Genomic DNA, 24,486 nt, shown 5'->3' with positions numbered 1-24,486 from the left:
TTCTTAGAACACTTTAAAAATGGTGGGGGGAGACGTGCATAGAAGTAAAGCAGTGGAAATAGTCTTATAAAAACTGTAACGGTGAAAGAGATTTGTTGGAACAATAAATAATCTAATATGTAATTTTCATCATTGCTTATAATTAAAGATTATTGTTTACTTAGTCCTCAGAAGATAATGCGGAAAAAACACTTTAGTTGGATTATATTGTAATATTATTTTTGTATTTTTTTTTTTTTTTTAGTTAAAAAATAGGTATGGTATTTAACGTTAGCTAGCGACCCGGTTTTATTTTAATATTAAAAAATCATTGCACCTTAATATTTTCATAGAATCGATAACAGACTTGACATTAAATAATCAACCTCTTCTTTTAAAATAACTTTTTTATTAGTCTATAATTTATTTTAAAAAAAAAGAAAAAAAAATGTTTGGGAACTGTATTCCGCTATAAAAATATAGGCTAGTGACTTTTACAAGTCTGTCGAATTATTCAAGAGTATTGTTGATAACATAGATCGTTTTACATTCTTTTATTGATAGTAAGAATATTTTCTTTTTATCGAATAAATATTTCCTTTATATTTCAATACGATAAAGAGGATATGTTCTGATATGTTATATATCGAAACATTAATTTTTTTTCAAAATCTCGACTGTTCTCTTATAAATTTTTAACGTAGGATATTTTTAGAAGTCCAAATTTTTTATTCGATTGTCATGAAAAGAGTATAAAACCTATTACATTTCATTTTATATTGTGACTATTAAAATTATATTTTCACCATAACATAAAAGAAATTCTTTGTACAACGCATGTTTCTGACGAGTGTATTAAACAGTTATGCTTTGGTAGAGGTAAATCAGAGAAAGAGAGAGAGATTGAGTGGATGAGAGCGCTTTCTACCTCTATTACGCTTTATGTTTGTTAATATTAGAATAGTCTTTTGAAATAGCAGTTGTATGCGAATGGATATTAATATCGATTAGCTGTAAATATATATATATATATATATATATTACGTTTATTCATTAATTCGACGTTAACATTATGTACATAAAACCGTTTGCTAAGATAAAATAAATGGAGTTTTAGTTTTATGCAGAAATAACGCAGTTAAGAAATTTTATTGTTAAAAAAAAGTAATTTAATATATTCAGGATTTTATTTTATTTATTGATTTTTTAATGCATATTAATATAATATTGCTTAAACGTTGACAGCGAATGTTAAGAGTAATGTAGCATTGTATTCGGAAGACTTGTGTTTAGACTTAGCTTTACACGATAAGCGCTTCGGTCGAAACGAGACGAACAGTGCCACCCGGAGGAGTACCCAGACCCCTCTTGGGACTGAGTATCCAACCCGCCCGCAGTCCTTTGGGAAATCGGGGTATCTGTACGTAAGATGGAAGCAACACATTAAATATATGAGCGTCTTAAATCTAGAACATTTAATAAATCGTCATTAATAAACTGCGCAACAGATTGCTTTTACTTTCCGTAATCATTTCTTATAACCGGGCTAGGGTTTTTCTTTAGGAAAGCCTTCATCCGTCCCAAAACTTATTTGGAAATATTCAGCAGACTACGTTAACCATTTAGCCAAAAACGGTTGGTTTTTGTTTGGCCAAAACGAGTAAGGTTAAATCAATTATCTTTTTAGCTACATTTAATAGTTTGTGATAAAATAACAAAAAAATATTTTATTCATTTATAAATTGTGTTTTATCTAAAAATTGATTTCTTTCACGACTCTCTATCGTCCTTAAGGTCTTCGTGTTAAAAATTTGGTATTTCACAGGGAATTTTCTTTACATGTTAAAAGTGGGATATTGCGTATTAAAATAACGTTTAACTCCAAGCTTAAACATGAAAGTCTAAAAAATCAATATATATTATCAAAGGTGTGTGTGTGTGAGATTGTTTTTTATGTACTTCATACATATATATTATATATATATATATATATATATATAATGTATAAATCTTGTGATCTGATCGTATGTTACATCATACGTCGGTGTAACATCCTGGTTTTTGTTTAATTTTACGTGAGAATGTTTGGCTTAGTTTCGGAATTTATCTAAAAACATGATAGTGTAAAAATTCCGTAATGAATCAAATTGTAAATATTTTTTTCAGACAGTAACTGCGACTGATTAAAATATGTAACTTATTTTCTCAATTTTTATACTGAATATTGCTTAGTTATATGTCCACTATAGATTGTAAAGGTGCAGTAACTGGTTTTTGTTTCTTTTTATGAGTTAAAACCGATTTTTTTTTTCAGGCCGGAGACAAATGACAAAATGAATCATGTTCTGCTTTTCACCGTTGTCAACCCGGTGTATCCTATCACAGTCGTAAGTATTACCTTATTTACTTATATTTTAAGTAATTTATAACATTAGGGAATATATAAAATCGTGTTAGAATTTCTTTTGTTTTAGTTTATATATTACTAAAGCCAAATCAAAAAGCATCTTCGTTACAGTGAACTTTTTTTTTTTTTTAATTATTAGTTTCCTTTTCTTTTTGTATTGTTTACGACATCTCCTACAGTATCGGTAAAGACTTAAAACCCTCGTTCGGATTTCTCATAAAATTCGACTATTCACGTTATACTGTACTTTGATAATGTGTTACAGCTGGGATATTACTTCGGGCTAGAAGACAACCGCTATAAACATTATATTATACTGCTTTCTGGGGCAAACTCATGCTGTGTTAGATACTGTAGTTACGTTGCAACCTTGCCGCGTACGTCTATAAACGTTGATGTAATTTTATATCTAAATCCGATCAGCCACTTTTCACTTTTCCTCTTACCTTTTCAGCACGCTAATGTGCCAGCCATTTCTGTCATTGATACTTTCATCCGTATAAGTATATATATATTTTTTTTTTTTAGTTCTTAAAATAAATAGTATTTTAATGAGAGTAGTAGTAGTCATCCTTCTAAATACTTATTTATATGTCTAAATATGTATTTCGATTTCAATGATAAGAAAAACAAATTATAGAAATGCCAGTTAATATGCTTGATCAGTGCGTAATTTTATTACCATCATTAGAATTTAATCGAATAGATTTATATCTAAAGATCTTCTTTCTGCACTGTAAGAATATACTTTACTTTTTACTAATTCATTTATAAACTGTCGACCATTTTTTTTTCTATTTAGCCGTTTAAACCACATTCATACGTTCCTGTGGGGGTTAGAGACTTAAATTATCCATTAAATTAATCCGGTATTAAGTTTGTTAGTATTTATATTGGTAAGAGAAAACGCCTTGCGTGTAACGTGTATTAAAATTGTGAAAAGACGGAAAAAAATAAATGCAGTTGAAAATTTTAAACCGGAACTCTTTCATTATTGTCTTGGGATCTTAACCGTTTAAATTTAAAAAGAACACAAGTGCCGCGCGTGTAACACACGCGCAATCTTCCGTATTGTGAAAAGTATATTTTGGGCATTTGTTTTGTGTCGAAAATAATTTTATAATTTATAAAAAAAATATATATATAGAAAGGCCTGTTTTTATGTTCTAAATTTGTATTTGCTAGATTATAGTGTTTTTAATTTAATTTAGCAGAAATTGAAAGCTGTGTTTAAAAAGCAAAATTTATTTGTATTATTAATACTGATAATGGTTTACTGGTATTATTAATATCGGTATTAATAGTCATTTTAAATCATCAATTAATTACGTTGAGCGCCTTCTTTTAGAACTGCATTTTTGTAGTGTTTAAAAAATTATATAACTCTTATCTTTTTGTTACCTGTCATAACCGAGCGTTTGAGGAAACACGATACAAGAATCGAATTTCCACTTAAAAGTGGCTCGGCTATTTATAAAAATAACAAATGGCTTAATAACAAAAGAGAGTAGGAGTAAAGTGAAAGCAATGCTTTTTCAGCTAAGTACACCTTCACTCATTGTCTTGATTGTCTCATCTTAAATCTCAGCCATAAGATCTGAGGTAAATGGTGTAAAGCAGCTGACTAATGTTAGTTACAGTTTTCCGTCTAAAAGCAGTGCGTATTATTATTTTTTCCAAAATGTCCGAATATTTTCATATTTTACGGCCGAATGCCTAAACGTAGAACTTAATCTAATTTCTCATTCAATGTAGATTTTTGTATTTTCATACTCTCATCGCACGCTTCTAGATAATCATATTAATAAGTAATATGATATAATACGTTATATTATATAAGTAATATATTTTTCCGGCAGGTCACTAGAAGAAATAAAAATGTGTTGCCATGTTCTCTTAACGCCCGTTTATTAATTTGTTTTAAACAGATTCGGTTCTTAGTTCCACATGTTGAATCGCATCATCGTGGTCTTAATTGTTCTGTGCTACGAACTCGAAACTATTATATTCACTTTTTATATTTAGCTCCCTTTATTTTCCTGGGTTTTAAATTATCTTTTAATCATCATCTCTGAAACTTATTTTAATCCCTTTATCCGGTTGTACATTTTAGTCTAAGGTCTGGTTTTAACCGGCTATACTGTTGTTATATTTGCCTGGATTTTTTTTTTACTACGACTAAACGAGATGTATAGCTACGACAGAAATAGCTCTTTTCATTAACACTGTGAGTGTAAATCAGATGTTTTCGATAATTTTAGATAGTTGCTTCAGCGGTCTGGTTTTACGACAGAAACGATAAAACTAGTTTTAATTGTGTTCATTTTTCTTAGTGAATGTGAAGATAAACTAATTCTAGAAAAAGTAGTCATCAGAATTCCCAGTTACAGTTTCTACTCAGCCCACGGCTGTCATTTTACCAGCTGATGAAATGTAACTAACAACTACACCTGCGTTTAAATTGTTCCATTTAAGGAACTCTCCGACGACTATTTTTTTTGTCGAACAATGTCGAGATTCATACATTATTGCGCGTACATGCGCATCCGTGAGCGTCAAAAAATTATCATCTTACATTACGTAGAAAACTTTTGGATATATTTTTTTTCCCGTGAGATTAATATTATGTTGGATTTATTTTTTCTATAGATTCGTCGTGATTATCAGTCGTGCAAAATTGTACATTAAGTTATACAAATTATTTAATTATATACGAAGCTTTATAGCGAATTTTTTCATTTAACTGTTACGGTTCTAGTTCTATTAATCCTTATATAATAATGAAATTATTTTACAGCGGTGAATATTGTTTAATTACGTTTGAATATTCGATCGTTTGTTCGTTTTAAATTGCGGAGTAATTAACTTTGTTTATAAACGAAAAAAGAAGAATTGTAAAGGTACATTTGCATTACTGTTGTTTAATAAATAATTAGCTCAAAGGGAAGGTTGTTTATTATTTGAATTCATAACCTGGTTCGTATTGTAATTCAAATTAAGTACATGTAACTTTGTTATAACGAATCCTGCGGGACCTCGTGATTTGTTCGTTGTATTCATATTAATATTACGCGTGAAAGTTTACTAATAATATATGTACCCATTAGAAATATAATTTATATTTCTAAGTTTTTTTATTTTTATTTCAGAGAGGGTCGTTAAAATATTAGTGTAAATATACTAATGCACTGTAAAATGTATGTAAAAATTAAAAAACAATATCTGATAAATAACAGATAAATTGTTGAGCTCGATGATTCTTGTATGTGAATCGTTAAAATTTTTAATTTATGTTTACTAATATTTTTGCGTACTATATGTACTCGTGTATACCACTACAGAGTGATTAACGAAGAATGTAGCTCTACTGGTGAAAACCTTCATATTAACATTGGTTCGGAAACGCTTTGTTAGCGAGTATCGGCTGGTGAAAGATTCGCCCTGAATTCTGCGCTTCAAGTAAAATTTAAGCAAGTATAAAATTCTTGAGATCCAAATTAAAGGATCAATTTTATAGTGGTTGTATATGAAATCAGACCTGAAAAATTGAAAAAAATTATCCCAGAATCTAGTGTTTTTTATTAGTTATTTTTATAAGTTGTAATTCTCGACCCCAAACTTTAGTCTTTTACCCCAGATTTCTCCAAAACTACTAAAAATTCAGTTATGGAACCTTTGTGTTAAAATTGTACATTAACAGATTAAACCGGAAAATCTTATCCTAGACAAACGGCTTCGTTCAAATCCTTTTTTCTTTAGCATAAAAAGTAATAATTGAATAAGTAATAATTTTTCTTGTAATTAAATTTAATTTTGTTGATAGAACAATAATAATTCTTACTAGCCCTTTTGTTCTTTTTTACGTCTGAAAATGAATCCGTTATTAACTTTAAAATCTTTCTAAAAAAAATTAACCTCAAAATCTAACACTCGTTAATAGCTATAGCAGAATTTCGATTTGTTTGTCAACGTTATAACAATTTCTAGTTTTAAGGGTGTCTTTTATGAAGGTTTTTTATGAGATTTATTATTGTAGATAACTTGTTAACTGTTTGACTCGTAAAGTTTGCGCTTTTGTTAGCTTTTCAAAGAGGAAATTACTTCTCCGGTTTAGAGTTGATGGTTTAACCTCTCCCCTGTGTACAAATTAGGGAAGATCAAAGAATATCTAGCGCCGCATTGAATCCCAAATAGTGTACTCTTTACACGTTTTTCGTACATTGTTTATTTTAGGTTTCCCTATAAAGTGAACGTTTCAAAGTTTAATAAAAATATCCATTTTGTGTTTTTGGTTTTTTTTTTAGAATGTAAATATGACGATGGTTTCAACCTATGTTCCAGTTCTGAGTATGCGAGAAACTGTAAAAAACGAAATATGGTTACAGTTAAATGTGAAAAGAATTTCCCTTTTATTTCAGTTTATTCGTGATATTCTATATTTATCATTATCTTATTTTCTAACTTTACATTCTTTAAAGAATAAAGGGAAAATTCTAATACGCTCCACTTTCTTTCTCGTATTTATTAAATGTAATTTTTTATCATTCAATTTTATCTTACGTGTTTTTGCTTTATTCTTCACTCAGTATAAATTTATTTTACGAGTGCATCGGAATTGTTTTTTGTTTTCGTTATCAGTTTTTTATTTTTATATTCAGTTCCCTGAATTAACCCACAATGTCCATCCAGAAATACTTTATTAAATTGCATTTGTTAGGCGATACGTATAACCGTTAAGTTTATTTCCGTTTGCTTCGTTCTTTACGATTTGTCAGTAATTTGCTCTGACATTTGTACTTTGTAATTAAATGATAATATACCATTTCAGAAAATTTGTTATTACTTCGAGACTTAATAATAATCAGTCTTGTTATTTTGTTTTTAAATCTAATAGGGTTTTCAGGAATATGTCTTCATCATCACTTCCATAGTTATACAATCGGCTCGTTCAGGACATTTCGATAACTTCTACATTGCACACTTTTCTAATGACTTATGTTGTCTGTGGTAGTGAATTTAACAGTGTTTTCTGAGATCAAATTCCTCGATCGCATTAGTGTAATCGACTTTCAGGGCAAAAGGGGTGACACTATGAGTTTTAGAAAAACTACTCTAATAATGATTATTATTTATGAAATGTAATCCATAATTTGATTTTGTTTTCTGGTAATAAATCTGTTTTTAGTCTGTGTTAAACATTTTTATAATCGAACCGGGGGATAGAGATTCATAAATTTCATTCAATCTTATTATTGCTTGAATTATTTGAATACATTTTTTTGCTTTTCTACTATTTTACGCGAATGAAATTAATTATTTATTCGTGTTGAAATTTGAACGCAGAATTCAGATGTGATAATTATTTTACGCGACACTGGTCTTTCATTGTTTTTCGTGCGGAAAGTATGACTGTAGATTCTGATTTTCTGTCTTCAGTCCATCCATTGAAAAAACGCAGTGTACAGCTTCTCGCACTGAGAACCGGAAAATATTTGCTTGCTGAATTATTTTATTCGTTGTGTGATAAAAACTTTTGTTTAATCAATTGAAACCTTCGCTATAATGACTTATCTCGGTCATGGAGAGCGCACATAAACGATTGAGGTTTGTTGTATTTCGATGTCATTGATATTATCGAATGCATGAATATGTTCGGTATAATTTGATGGAATTGATTAGAGTTATATCAAATATTTTAATTGAACAGTCGGATTCTGTATCGTTCCATATTGCGTAAAAACTGAAACAAAACGTTTCTTCACCGCTGTTGTCCGATTTTAGATTATTAGAAGTGCTGTTATAGGAATCGTTTTTCGAATAATAAGCATCGAACTAATTCTGTTTGATATTTTACCCGTTCTGTTAAAATTTGTTTCTATCTCCGATAGACCCTTTCCAGGAGTTATTTTCTTCGACAATATCGATGTTATTTTCTTCTTTCAAACAGTTGCCCTTTTATTACTTAATTTGAAGTTTAGTATAATAATTTGCTTCCTTTTTTAACTATTTCATTTATTTTCATATCCGTTCCTTTCTGAGATTTTTTTTTTCCGACTGAAAAATGTAAATGAACTGTGCAAATGACACAGTAATGACACAGCCCAGTGTGATATCATAACAGAAATCTTCCAATTTTAAAATGTAAATGTTGAAAGGTAGCCTATATAAGAAATATATTTTTATTCCCGTTGTACAATCTGAATTCATGTGTTTCCATATGGGACGATTGAAGTTACATGTAATGCAAGATCGTTTATTGGAAGAAGGTCGAAGTTTTTGGTTAAGTAGGTAGTACGCATAAACACGATGTAATATTATGACAAGGAAGAACTAACTATTTTCCCTTCACTTTGTGTGACTTGTTAATATTTAAATTAAAAAGGATCTTTAAATCGTAGGTTTAATAATGAATGTATATTGTCATAGTAGATTTTTGCTTATCACATTTTGTAGAGGTATTCAGATTTCTGTTTACGTGTTAAAACAGGTATGTTCTGAATAGTTTTGTAAGATTACAAGTTTACCGTTTTAACGAAAGTTAATTTTTTTCGTAAGCTATGGTATTCAGAATTTAGAATATGTAGTATTTAGTAAGTTTTCGTTATAAATTTACTCTTTATTAAGCCGTCCTCTAATAATTCGTTTTCAAATTGTACGCAGAATAGCGTATTCCTCAGAAGGAAAATTTTAGAATGAAAACATATTCCTCAGACGGTTGGGGTATTTTGTTAGATTTTCGGTAATTTCATAAGATAGCTACCTATTGTAATGGGTACCATGATTTGACTTCCGGAAAATTTCGACATATCTCGCGTTTCACATCCCCCATACCCCAAAACCACCATCAGGTCAGAAGTTTATTTATATATTTCACTTTCTTGTGGACACTATAACTGCCGTAATTTTGCGCCAATCACTTTGAAATTACTTCTTAGAAATAACTCGTCCCATAATCTTGGTCGAGTTAACAGCCAAAATCGAACCATAGGGCTGGCAGTGGTGGTGGGGGGGGGGGGGTTGCTTTTTCGAAAGAAACAAAATATCGCTACAACTTTATTAAGTAAAGTATTGAATTCGTTTAAAGTTCCTACTATTCTTTGGATAAGGGCCTAAAACGTATCTAAGGAAATCTCTATCACCAACCATTGGCCCAGGAGGTTCAAAAAATGGTTTCGAAACAAAAAATAATCATATCTCCCTTCATAGGCGCAGTATTGAATAGGTTTAAGTGGTCGTTAGCCCTCTAAACATTAAGTAATAATACTTTTGTGTGAAACAATTTTTAATACGACCAACCTTTACGGCAAGGGAGATGACCAAAACCAATAAAGAAAAAACAAAATAAGCTAATTTTGTTATTAAGTAAAATATCGAATTCGTTTAAAGGTCTTACTAATCTTTGGATAAGGACCTAAAACGTATCTTAAAGTTTTTTGATTTAACCAACCATTTCCCAAGGGTGGAAAAAAACTGTTTTGAAGACACAAAATCCATACTTAACGCATAGTATCGAATCGGTTTACGGTAGTCGTTAGTCTTCTAAACATTGCCCCAATACTGAGACAATTTTTGATGCAACTCTTACGGGACGGGATGACCAAAATTTTTCTGGAATTGTAAGATTGTGGGGGGGGGGTCGTATGCTAAATGTGAAACTTTTTTTCACATGAAACCTTTGTCGTATTGAGTAAATTTGAAGTTTTTCTTAACTGTAAGGTGGAAATTTTTTTTATCCCCTACTTAGCACCGGTGAAATCTACCTCCGCCTTCCGCCTAAAGGGATTTTTTAAATTACAAAGGATGAACAAAAAAGACTAGTTATTAAATGGATTTATTCTCAAAAAAAAAAAAAAATTCATGCAATTAATGGAAGTTCTTGAAAATATTTGAATGAATTATAGAACGTTTATGGTATTGAACCGATGATTCGGATAGGAAAATATAAAGGCTTTGAAATGTAGTGTTACATATGAGTGTTCAAATTAGGGAGGAGGGGTTATAATAACAATCAAAATTAAGAGGTCTTGAGACGAATATAAGACGAAAGAAATTTGTGGCATATAAAAATTATGGAGCCTGATAAAAATCGGGATACTTGAGCAAAATTGAGAATCACTATGAGGTTAATAGATTAGCGCTGAGCAGAAAGAAATTTAGAATAGCATGAAACCGGTCAACTACTACTACTCATGGACGATTCGTAACGAATCCATGAACTACATATAATCCACACCATGAGTTTTAATTTATTATCGGAGTATTTGCATTGATTTATATGTTAATTTTATTTCATGAAAAATATTTTTAGCAGTTTTTTTTTTAAATGGCTCTGCATCAGGTAGTATTCTTTTAACATAGTCTGACGTAGTGAGCGAGAATATCATGTGACCTTTTGTCTCTTATGCTCCTATTAATAGGGAGCTGCTTTTTGTGTATGAAAACATTAAATGTCATCAGTCTACTTTTGGACGTCTTTCCTAAAACATGATTAGTAACTAATAAAAAAGTTAACGTGACGCTGCGTTTTATCTAGACGAGCTGTTAACTTACTACTCTTATGAAATAAGACCATTAACATTATTTACCTGTAATATCTATAAAATTAAGCTGCACTTCCGATGGCCGGCTAAATAGTTTGTTAATTAAAGTAGTATTTGCGTTGTGTAACGATAACTGTATGAATTTCGCGCTTAAAAATATGACCGGACCAAATCAAAATCTCTTAATATTTCAGAAGGAAGTACGCTTTCCTTCTAAGATAAACGTTTTGGAAAAGAGGCAGGAACTAATTTTTATTGAAATCTCCTCTCTTCCATAAGAATTAAAAAAAAAAAAAAATAGTTAAGCGATTTATTTCTTTTGTTTAATATTTTCTTTGAGGGAACATATTTATTTAATTCGGCCGAGAACTCTTAAACTTCATACAGGAAAACCGATATCAGAAATGGACTATGCTATATCGGTTCAAAAATAAGAAAGTGAAAGTTAGTTGAGGATGATAATGTTAGCCTATACGGCCAAAAACTAGTTACCCGGAAACCGATTGCGGGATAATTTGAAGTACACTTCGTAGATGTAATTTTATGTTGTAAACTCACAACTAGGTGTAACAATTGTTTAAACTATATTCTTATGCAAAAAAAGTTTTGTCGTTTTTTACGTATAAAATTAAAATCGTTGGAGCAATGGCAATACAATCAATATAAAAGTTTTAGAAAATTGAAAAACCTGTAAAATGAGACCTTATGCATTTTAATGAATGCATTTCCAGTTGAGAACATCCGGAAAAACTGATAGGAATGGTTATTTTTGCGAAAATATCCAAATCTGTTATTTTTGGGGTCGTCTTTTAGACCCTCTAACTGATTACATCTCACAGTCATCAGCCAAGCCTCGGTCGGGATGCCACCGATGTAAATGCATCGGCTGACATTTTCATCAGTAAAATACATATCGAATTTCGCCTTCATGTAGGCTTCAAACTGACATCTTCACATCCAACCTAACATGATTCCCTCAAAATAACTGACTGAAACCGCGGAAGCGCGAACCCCGCGCTTAGTAAAGATTTGACAACACCGTTCGTGACTGTGAATGCCTCATAAAACGAACGAGTTTAACGTTAAATCAGTGCAACACTCATACCCATCAAAATTATGTTTTACGCATCAAATTATGTTTTACAAAATTATGTTTGGGCGTAGGTCTGTACAGACCAACGCTCAATTTAGGTCACCTAACAAGGGGAATGCAACCGCATTCCCCTTGTTAGCTTGAGACAAACCCTGCACCCCCACCCGGTCCAATCATGGTGTCTCGCGTGGTACTTCCAAGTCACGATCACGACCGCCACCGTAGGAAGGAAGCTACGCCTCCGGTGGTACGGATTAACATACTCCGCGGCGCGGTCACCCCCACCATCGGAAGCCCCAAAGCAAATCACAAATGATACCAATATAACCGTGGCACGATGCCAATGCGGCCTACCTCCAATCAATCCAATGCCTAAACCGAAACTCTAGCCACCCGGGATCCTACCACTATCAAGTACCTTGATAGACACTCCCTCTGTAGACCTACACACCGCAAGGACGCGAAGAAAACCAGCCACTATAGACCATTTCTCGCGGATCATCCAGTTAATACGGAAATCCAGAAAGGAATGTATTCTCTCAAGTTCCCTAACAGCTCCTGATGAACGTTCGACTTCGTATCTGAGACAGACGTAGAGGACGTGGTCCATTGTATCATCATCCCACAGTCCCGACATTGACTCGAATCCACCAAACGAAACTTAGACAAACTTTTACGAAAGGCACCATGCCGGAGACAAACTGGTGTGATTTACCGATTGGGGGAGACCCGTCCAATCGCACCTAAATCAGACACTATAGGAAATATTCCAGGCGTTTAGCGACCTGGATTCGCTACACCCGATTCCAGGTTTGGTGGGGGATTCGTCCCACCTGACCTGCCAAGACGCAAGGCCCCGATCTTCATTCTTCTGCTTTCTTTCTGACGTCAATAGGTTACTTAACTTGGAAATATAGCGTTCCTTACGCTCATTAGCCAAGATATCTATTGATTTAACTCCGGTTATAACACAGACTGCCTCCCGCGAGACTGTTCTATAACTGCTTATAACAGCCAGCAAGAGGAGTCGCTGGGCCCGCAGAAAATTGTCCGCGCAATACCTAAAAGCCATGCGGTGCTCCCAGACAGGCGCAGCATACAGAATAATAGCTTCGCTGATACCTTTGTAAAGGATACGCACGGTACGGTAATTCAACCCCTAATCGGGATGATTGACTACGGATTCCATAAAAAGCATCAGCGCCCCCTTTTTTGCTACATGCTGTAGGTGTTGTTCCTTGAGCCGAAAATTCTCGTCAAGAATAACACCCAGGTATTTTTGAGTCGTAACGTACCGAATGGGGAGACCAGCCATCCGGACACGTATTCGTCGGGTAGCAGCCAGTCGGCCCTTAAGCAATATCATTGTGGTTTTCTCTGGGCTGAATATCATCTTATGTTGGAGACCCCACAGTCGGAGTGTCTGGCACGAGCAGCTCGGAACTCTACCTCATTACGCGAATCCCTTTCAATTAGTAGCAGCGCGTCATCAGCATAAGCGACGACGCGACAACCACATGGCAACTATTAAACGCAACATCGAATCGAATTCTATGAACGAAAGAAGGGGACTCAGAACACTGCCCTGGGGGCATTCTTTAGTTCGGGTCTTACGAACCTCCGAGCCGCTGTCATGCAGGGAAACGGTCCGATGGCTGAAATAACCTGAGAGCATTTCTAGTTCATTTCGTGTACACTTACGCTTCTGCATCTGAAACAGGGCAGAGGGCCACCATAAGTTGTTAAATGCCCCCCCCCCCCCCCCCGGTTATGTCCAGAGGATGCTATCCTTCGTGCGTAGTAGACATTCTAAATTTTTTATACCTTTTCTTCCAGCATTCATTCTATCTCGAAGGATCGTTTACATAAAAATCTAAGCGATCAGTCGAGGGGAAGTGCAGCACAGCGAAACCGTCAGAATTTTGCGTGATCGTACGAGATATAATGAATGCTCCAAGAAAAGGCGTGAGAATTGTAGAATGTGTCTTTTGCACATAAAGTTCTATAAGACATTTTCTATATTTTCAGCAAAGGCCGACTGATGTTCAAACCCATAAACAACAAAGTTGGAATTTTTCGCAAAAGTAACTACTATCAGTTTTTACAGAAATGCATCAATCACGCCATACGGTCTCATTTTACAAGTTTTGCAATTTTCTACATACAACTTTTGCATAGAATGTATTGTCATTGCTCCAACGGATTTCATTTTGTACGGAAAAACAAAAAACATACTCGTATTTCAAAATATTCTGCACTCTGTTTCCGTGTAACAATTTTGTCACACTAAATCAATTTTGAATTTTAACTGACTAGTTCATTACTTAATATTAAAAAACGTAAAGTAACTCGTTCCACTTTTTATGTCAGACTAATTTTTTAATTGTCGGATTAATTTTACTTATTTGGTCTGTTTACTTTTTAAAAATAAAAAGAGGAAAAAAATAATCATTTTCCACCTAAACAAATTCAATGTGTATTATAAGTTTATTTTTTTTTATTTTTCACTTTTCGACGGATTTTCCATTCGACGTGAATATTATTCCTTTGATTTGGATTTATCGTGAATAATAGTGATGGTTCGTCGATTAATTATTTTCCGTTTTATGAACGACGTGCTACGTTATGAAAAGAAGCAGATTTTATATGTTTGAAAATATTTTGAAAGAACGAGTAATTTATTCTCGTGTTTTACAGGTGATGGATTGCCTTTACTTAATTTCAAGTGATGGTGGTCCGACCGCGAGCAGTCGATCGAGAAGGGCCGCCTTACTGTTGTTAGAAGTAGCAGTAAAGAATTATATAAATTCGTCATGTTTGTCGCGGTAATAAATCTTAATTGAAGAAGATTTATTTGAAGTTCAAGTTTCTTGGTTTTCATCCAGCTTCTGTTAGCTGGGAGTGTTATTCGATTGAAACGTTTTATGGAATTGTACTTTTGAAGCCTGATGATAGTTAAAAACTGTTTTGGCCGTCACACATCGCAAGAATACACTATTTTAAGGAAGGCATGTTTTTTTGGGCCCTTTGATCAATGTTTAAAAATATGGGTAACACTCGTACGAGAGAGTTAAAATTTAATTTATTTTTCTAATTTCAGCCGAAAAAAATTATCGCTTTAAAGAGGTAGGCAAATCGTGTGTGTGTGTGTCTAAATCAAAATTTATAGTTCTTTTAACGATTTTTTTCCTTTAATTAATTGTTTTCTTGGTCTTGAACGATGTTTCTCTTTCTGGTATTTTGGCTCCGGTATCTCTTCATTTTCTCTTCTTTCGAAAACTTTTGTTATTAGTCTCTTTGTTGTGCGTAAGATGCCTTTTTCTTTTTTAATTTTTTAAATATCCGTCTGGTTGCTTGTATTCCCAAAAATTTTACGAGTTTTCTTAATCGTATATTCTTGTGCAAGTGCCCCGATGAACTTTTGAAATTGTACGAAATTATACGCTACTGCTTCGATATAATCAATTATGAGATAGAGAATCCGATCGCGGTCAATACAATTGAGATTATAATCGATTTCTGCTTAATTATTCCAGTATTATTTATTTAATCTATTTCTTCTGATTTTTGGTAGATTATGAATTCGTCTATTTAACATTGCTTGGGTAAAATATTGATTATTTATTTCCAGATTTTTTTTTTTTAGATGTCGTGTGTGCGTGATATAGAATCACGCACACACATACATTTACATACAATATACATTTTCGAGTAGCTGTGTTTAGACTGGATGATAGTAATTGTAGCTAACTTTTTTTTAACGGATTAGATAGAAAAAGTAGATTTAAATCCCCATGAGAATTAGTTTTATTGACAACGTAAAATACAGACGTTCTTATGTTTAATAATTGTCTGTTCGAACAATTAAAAATTATTCAGAACTCCACCTCCGTTCCTCTTCATAGTTTTTCTGTCCTTAAAAATTTGCTAGTACAAACGGTCTGAGACCGCGTTACCAAACTTACTTATGAATATTTAAATCTGTTTGTCAAGTCTTTAGAGCGTTTTATATGAGACTTTTTTTTAAGTTTCAAAAATGTGTAATAGTGTTGAATTCGGCAGTTATTTTCATTCGGTTAATGTAAACCAGTCAACATTATTACACGATCCAGTCGCTTTTTTATATCACACAACTGTTATTTTGTGGCAGATTTATTTTGTTTTATTTAATTTATTTTTATTCATTTTCCACAGAGATATAAACTACGATAAGATAAAAAGTATTTTTTCTTTGATTCGAAGGAAAATATTCATGTTCGCTTGTATTTTTTTAATATCTAAATATTTCTTTTGTTGAGCAGTTGTACCTTTCCGAAATTTGTTGTAATTATTTATTAATGGATTTTAGCAGTTAATTTATTTATTTCAGACAAATTCATTGTTTAATTCATCGATTACTATAATTCAAAACTAATGGTGCAATTTAAGTTTTATTTTTTTTCACATTTTTTCTTTCCCAAAAGGGATGTTTTTATTTATTCTTTTTATAATCTGTGTATGATTGTGTTAGTCTATTTCAGATTCGAAATGTAACAACCGTTGTAGTATATTTATTACTAGTTTGCTACACACTATTTTGTTTTGGAATCGAGCCCAGTAATTGTCTTGAATTCCGTGGCTACAGAAGCGTTTCAGGCGTAAATTGGCTGAACGTTTTAATGCTATAGTATAACGATTTATTAGTACCCAGTATTCTTATTTAGTGGGTTTTTTTTTATTATTAAAATTGTACTGCTTTTTATTGTAGCAGTTTACTTAGTGCCGTTTGCTTATTTTTAATTAATGCTCCGCCTTTCTAGTGCGTTTTACTTAAGAAATGAGATGACAGTACTCGTTCTGGTTTGACATTATGCTAATGTCTGATCATTTTTATTAGGGTTTAAAAACGTTTATTTTCGTTCTTTAAAAATAAGAGCATAAGTAACTTAACATAATCGGATAAAATGTTTTTCACCTTAATATAGCACAAAATGAACGGTTTTATTTAGAATAAATGCTTTTAAAAGATCCAGGCACGGTTTTGTAAATAAAGCATTACGTAATTTAAAAGTAAAATAGAAAACTAATCCTCCGTTACTTAGCAGAGGCAGTAGATACAATACGCTTTTGTAAGATATAAGGTGAACAACAATTTATTGTTTAAACCGTCTGCTCTAGTTTTTCTACCTATGGCCTTTGTGATACGAGCACATAGAAAGCGACTGCGACCTCTTGTTCCACAGATGCTTTGTGTCACAGCTGTACGAAAGTCTGGGATTGCAGAACAAAATAATGTTGGCTGCGATATGGTTCAGTATATATCCGGTCACTGTTTGCATCACAGGGTACATCGATTTGATAAAGACATAAAATTACAGTTCTGTTGATTTTTTTGTGCTTTCATATAAAATATTTTAGAAGACAGATAGTTTGTTCAGGGAAAGTTAGCAGAAGTTAATAGAATAATATATCTTCTGCGGTGAGTTTTTATACGCCACTCAAAAAGATTTTTTGCAAATAGAACGGAATCCGTTACTACCCTTTGTGGTAAATCCAGTACCTTGGTGCGGCGCATTTGATGGCCACAGTCGATTGCGTTGTGCGTATGGTGCAATGGTTATTGTGAATTACCAGAGTATAGCGTCTTCATTTCGGTGTGCGTGCTCGGTATTACAACACCACAGGAACCACTTTACTCCTTATTTCCTTTTTAACAGCTCATTAAAAGGAAATAAGAGTAAAATTTCTAGGTTGCTCTAGAATGTTAGCAAGATGAGTCGATGATGCTGTTACTTGTGTAATAAGTTGTCGCTGACCCTCATGTCTAGTCCACTAAGGTTGTCACGTTATATACGAAAAAAATGGTTGACAGTCCTGTAATTACATTTTATTAACTATAAATTTTAATTCGATGACGTACAATGTACATTTTATTTCATATCAGCAACAGTTTGTAATTTTGACTTGTACGTCCTTCTGTACTCAGAATGATAATACTATACTTATTGATCTATCTCAGGTTATGACGGTTATTAATATAATAATATTTAAATAGCGACATTGTCAAAGTTGAGTTATAGCGTGATATTACGAAGCGTCATGCGCAATTATTTCGATCCCGCTTCATGTATTTATAGAACGGTAGATCGGAGAATGGAAGAACTTTTGTAACAGAAATACTGACCTGCTTTTAGCTCGTTATCTACTCGCAAATCGATCGGGATGAACGGAAATGGAGAGGACTCAAAAAACTGTTTTCGTTATCGTTAAATATCATTCCAGTTAATTTTTACATCTAGATGTTTACCATCATTAAATTTATTTTCTAAAAAACCCCAACAAATTATTGGGGTTCGTGAATTATGTTACACATTGTTTTAATTCGAATCCTTTGATATATAGTTTTTTATATGTTAATAATACGATCTCTAGGTTTATTAAAACAGCCTGAATTTGGTTGCCAAATTATTATAATACTGTTGCAAGATACATCCAGAATGGTCTCGTCACTAATTGAAATTACTTTATATATATTCTTTATTAGACACAAAAGTAGTATGGTTGTTCATTAATTTTCTGCTTCTTCGGAAGTACAGCTGCGCACAGCTTATTTATTCATAAATTGATTAATGTTAAAATATTGATATATCGATATATTTATTTGTCATATTAGTAATTTTTCAATCGAGAAGTGACATTAGTAACATTTTTTTACGACAGAGTAAGCTTCTGTTGGATCTCATTTCAGTCTGTTTGTTTTTACCTGTAGTATAGTAGAAAATTAATTACATGCCATCAATGGGAATGAATTCATTTATATATCTATATATGTGTACTGTATATACATACATACATATATAAAACACTCCCTTTGAAATCCCTTCTGTCTCATTTCTCTTCTCTTTTATTCATTACGTTTCTTCTCCGCTATTCTTTCGGTTCGTAGCATTTTTAATTATTATTATTTTCTTTTAGTGTATAAAATAAATTCATTGTACTTTCCCGTTACTGTTATAAAGTGAAGTTGTTTTAATATTTAATGATATTCCATTGTATTTTCATTCATTTACATCGCTGTATTTTTGTTCATTTACTCAGAGAATAGCTCCTTAAAACACTACTGTAAGGCTTATTTTATTTTAGTATGCATTTGTCGATAAATATTTAAATTTTGGTCGTTCTTTGTGCGCGCGCGTGTGTGTGGGTGAGCTATATTGATATTTTTCTTGTTATGTTTTGTTAGCTGGTGTAAATAAACGTACCGCAGTATTATCATCTAAGGATTTGTATTTTATCAGGAAAGATTTACCTGGAATTAGCCGTTAAGCCCCAAGAGGTAATTAACTAAAGAAGAGTCTTTAAACTCTTTTAACACAGATCCAGTTAGCGGACAAATGAATTGAAACCACCGGAAAGAAAAGTATCTAGAATAATTAAACGGAATAGGTGTTAATATAAGGCAATTTACCCTCACAGAGGTCCGCCAAAAAAAAAAACTGCCCCTTAAAGAAGTATTTCATCCTCCGAGTAATGGTCTTGTATCTCGCCCACATCCCTCGGAAAATTAAGAATGTGTATCAGGAATGGGAGGAACCTATATCGATCAGTGATTTCTTTCTTGACAGAGATTATTAAAGTGGAATCGCTTGCTTATTTTTCAGATAGTACAGTCACCGGAAGCTGCTATGGCTTCTGCTCTTAAGAAAAGTTCCTCCGATCCTCAGAACTTTGAAGCTTGCGGAAATATCCGTATGAGCTATATAAACCATTAAAACAGATCCCTACCCGAGAATTTCTTATCACTAAATCCATCAGTATTTAAGTCGTTTACAGGCCGTAGGAAATTCATTACGGTTAGGAAAGATGATTGCTGGCGATAATTCATGCAGTTTATATGTACGGAGCTTGTGAATTTTGATGCCTGACATGCTAGTTTGATTTGCACGAAGGTGAAGGATTTACGGAGATTATTGCGTATCATTCGCCCACAAAGAACGTTTATTTTATAACGCAAGTTTCTATAACATATTAGTACGTTCGAAAATTTTCAGTAATTGTCTTTGTAAGCACACGACTATAAATGTTGGCATTGCAAGTCTTATTTTCAGTTTTTAATTTATTAATGGCTTTCTAAAACAATGTGGTTTGATTTATCTCTGTTAATGCTGTTTAATTTTATATTGTTAAATTTAATGGTTATTTATTTTTCTTCATAAATTTGATTGTTAAATTAGTTTAGGTTATACCGAAGTTTATTTAGCTGAATGTAGTTGATTAAATATATCTTGGTTTATTTAAAATATATCTTGGAACTCTTGGTTTGTTATTATTTTTTATCGAACTTTATTCGGAAAGAGACATTTCTGAGCACGTTCTTTGTTGTAGTCTGCGATTTTGGTGTAAAACTCAGAGCAATCGCACACTGCAGAGAGATGGGATGGATGTGTCGAGTTTATTTTTTCTGTATAAAAAATTAATATTTTGCTTCTTTTATCGTTGAAAATAACGAATATATATATCTATTATGTATTATTCAGTTTAACGATTGCGTTTTAAGGAAATGCTAAAAATTTTTTCTCTTTTCAGGTGTATTTGATATTTCGTTCCTTTTCTTTCTACTTTCTTTAATTTTATCTGTTAAAAGTTTATACAGCGGCAATTTTAGCACACTATGAAGGAGCGAGGGGGTTAGCCTTTCATCCCGATTTTTCCAAAAAGATAGTCAATCTAAGTTGCTATGATGACTGCCTTTTACGTTCATAGATTAGTGCTTATTTTAGCAAAGGTCTTTTGACGTTACAAGTTTCAATCTCTTTCTCTTAACCTGCTGCACTGTCATGCTTTGGGAGGAAGAAAGGAATTATAAACCAGTGTAAGCTCTATGTTAACAGAGATTATTCAATTAGATTACAGAAAAAATTACAAATTTATTAAAAGCCGGGAAAACTGAGCATCGAACTAAATACTGTCTATAATCTTTTTTACATATTATTTTGTAAGACTTTTGGTGGGTTGGTAACACAATTTTTCATGGTATCGGGAATATAGCGGGTCGTAATTCTATTTTAATTTGAAAATTTTTTTAACATAATCCAAATTATACACCATCACCACCACAATTGTTAGAAGTTCATATTTCCTAGTCTTATCTGGTGATTTATCACTCGCTCTTCCGGTGTATCTTTTTGTACCTTTTAGTAGATCGTTTGTCACAACTGTCTGGCGTTCCTTTTTTTGCGGGTTATCGTCCGAATCGCATTTTCTTTCTACAACTTTTTACTGGAATAGTCGTTTTTTATTATAATAACTTAAATGATCAAACAGGTTATTCACTCTTTTTGTTCGTAATTTTTGTTGGTTGTCGATATCGCGAGCTAATATAGTTTTTCTTTACTTGATACGCTGTATATCTGCCGATGAGTTTGAACTTTAATAACTCCCTTTAAATAATGAAATTATAAATTGCACTTCAGTATGATAATCTTTCTTTAAAAATTAACAGAAAAATGTTATCAACGCTCTTATTTTGTCTACTTCTTAATTTAACTCGTGTTTATCCCGTTCAAATGAACAAAATTAAAAAAAAAATTGTCCTCGCCCAATTTGAACAAACTGCTTTTTCCAGTTCGTTTTTTTTATTATTAATCTTTTTTAATTCAGTGTGCTTATTTCATATCATAGCGGGAGAAGTACTGTAAATTTTGCAAGATAATTTATTATAAATCTGCGCACAGTAGCAGGCAGTTATAAAGAAATGCAATTTTATCTCTACAGGAGGAATATTACATTTTTTTCAAATACTATCCCGATTAAGTACGTATAATTAAAATTATATTATTATTGACTTATTAAAATATATATATATATATATATATATATACCGGCGTCTTTCTACTCTTGATTGAAATTGCTGTTACATAAAAATTAATTTTTTTTAGGGGCGGCGAGAAAAATGAGAATGTGATAATTAATAGTCGTAAACATGTTACGGACTTGACGTTTCATTCTTAGTGACATATAATCTTTTATTTCGTGACGGCCATTATGAATATAACAATTTTTAATTTAAATATAATTATACATTTGAATTTTTAATTAATATCTTACACGAAATCCCTGATGAAGGAGTAACGGCCCCGATAATACTTGGAAATATATTTTGAAAATTGTTGGTAAGTGGAACTTAATTTATACAAAATGAGAAAGATTGTTATCCAGTCAAAAGGGCATTTTTTGCGCGTTTCGTATGAACTAGTTCTTAATTTAACTCGGATTTAAGGTGCCTAAGACAGCTCTTTTTTTAGCTTTTGAAGAAAAATTTCATTTGTGAAATTAAGTTCTACAGATTTATAGATAAGTGTTAGTTTAGTATTACCTTCTATTTGTTTTTTACCATTATAAAGCGAATTATTAACGTTCAAACTCATCGGAAAAGGCGCGCCAGTTAGAACGAATGAAATACTGCGTTTAAGTTTTATATACTCGTCTATATATTTTTCTCTTATCTCACCATAAGTGTCGGATTATATCTCATCAGATGAATATTTAACTTTTCTTGATTATTCGTGTGCAAAATTATATATTAGTAAGTGGATTTTTGTGTCAAAATCGAGAGAATACTGTATTCGATGTTGACTTCATGCTTTTTCTTTTAAGACATTACGTGTGATGTTTAAATTGTTGTTCGTTGTTTTAACAAATTAGGCGTAAAATTATATTGCGGTAATATTTTACTACGTCCCCGTGAATTACTTTTCTGAACGTGTTTCTTTTATTATCTTTTTTTTTACCGGCTGATATATGAGTATATCCATCTTGCAACCGTTTCGGACGGTTTATTTATTTAAATTACATCATGATTTGTTTCGCTTCAGTTTGCTTTTTAACCGCAATCATTGTATTGCGTGTTCTGTTTAATAGTTGAACGTGTGACTGTGCTGAATTAGCGCGCCATCCTCGTCGCTTTTCGTTTTGTTGTTAGCCCCTGAAACTACGCGCATATCCTCGGATTCTCATCGTTCACTCGTAGTCCTGTTTTCGGCTTCCTCTTCGTATTTCCTTCTCTAGTTTTATTTCCTGTTCTCATGATGAGAATGCAACGGTTAGAGGGAATGGAGCGGGATACGGCCGGCTGGATGTAAGCGTCATAATGTTCCTGTGCGGAGGCATTGTCTGTATTCTTGTAACGTTGCCAAACGACGAGGCCGCCGTTTCTGTTACGGTAATCTACTTCTTGTAGGGCTCCCTGTTTTTTTGCCAAAATGTTAAGATTCCCATCGTTGCAGCCTGCGTTTTACTTCTTTTTTTATCGGTTTATTACGTCTTGATCTCGTTTCTGAGTTCTTAAGTTTCTGTCTTTGCCGTTTCTAAAGATTAGTAAGAGCTTTTTTAAGAAACTAGTACAATTTGGGTCGTAATTTGAGATTATATAATTAAAATATTACATTACACTACAAGGTTTCTATATAGAAATTATAATTAGTACAGATCATTCACTACCAAGGTTTTTTTTTTGTTACTATGATTACCAAGGGGAATTCCTAGAACCCGCAGCAGAGTCAGGCTTCGTTAGTACCGATAAAATATAAACTAATCTAGTTATGACACTAATTTATTAAAATTAATACAGTTTAATCTAAATATTAACTAAAACACGCCTTTTTAGGGCTTACAAGAGTTATTTTAAAACACGCCTTTTTAGGGCTTACAAGTGTTTACTTTAAAAAAGGTTTTTACTTTGTGTATTTATTTTTGAAGACATTGCTTTGTAAATTGAAACACGTTTATTCCAAGTCACTTAAGCGAACACATTGGGTGCACTTTACTACTGCTTTACTGAATGCTTCTTGCACACATGTCTGTTGCAAGAATGATAATATTAACAGTTAATAACATACGATGTAACAGTGTTCAAATATTATCTCGATTAATGACGATTCACTTCTTTTTTTTTTAAGATTAAAAGGGAATTTAAAAATGGCGGTTGTTCCTTCGTATCATGTTTCCATAAATCTCGGAAATTTCACCTTGGGTTTAACTAGGTGAATTGTCTAAATCGCGTAAATAATTATGTTGCAAGGGGATAAACTGTATGCAGTTTAAAAAATATGATTTTTTTCCAATTTTATTTTTTCTCTTTCATTGTATTGCAATTTACTTGTGCATTGTTGAAATATACTTACATAACCACAGAAATTACATCAATTGGATAAAAAAAGTTGCGTGGTTTGTGTTAAGATCAAATACGATGTATTGTGTTAACTCAAATATGATGTTTTATATAAAAAGTAAGTTTATATATAATAGATTTAGTTTCTAGTACAGTATTTTCTATCTAGTACAACATCATTAGTAGACTTTAATTTCTGCATAGTACGGTACGTGCTTAATTATTAAATTTATGTTTCAGGAAAATAATCGTAACTAAAAATCGCTTAGACTGAGCAATACTTAACGAGTTACGTATTTTTTCCGTCTGAAGATTTTCC

General features: G+C 32.4%; 1 protein-coding gene across 4 annotated transcripts in view; it reads left to right on the top strand.

The window, feature by feature from the left end:
- sm (heterogeneous nuclear ribonucleoprotein L) overlaps positions 1-24,486 on the top strand; it is a 514,959-nt gene that overhangs the window by 109,808 nt on the left and 380,665 nt on the right. For all 4 annotated transcript variants that reach the window (XM_075356710.1, XM_075356709.1, XM_075356707.1 and 1 more), the window contains one exon: positions 2,294-2,366. In XM_075356710.1, the coding sequence (XP_075212825.1) occupies positions 2,294-2,366 (73 nt within the window). The remainder of the gene's footprint in view (positions 1-2,293; positions 2,367-24,486) is intronic.

Source organism: Lycorma delicatula, chromosome 2 (assembly GCF_047948215.1).
Source record: "Lycorma delicatula isolate Av1 chromosome 2, ASM4794821v1, whole genome shotgun sequence".
Taxonomy (NCBI): Eukaryota; Metazoa; Arthropoda; class Insecta; order Hemiptera; family Fulgoridae; genus Lycorma; species Lycorma delicatula.
Note: the sequence above shows the minus strand (reverse complement) of the source record. Positions and strands in the feature narration are given on the sequence as shown.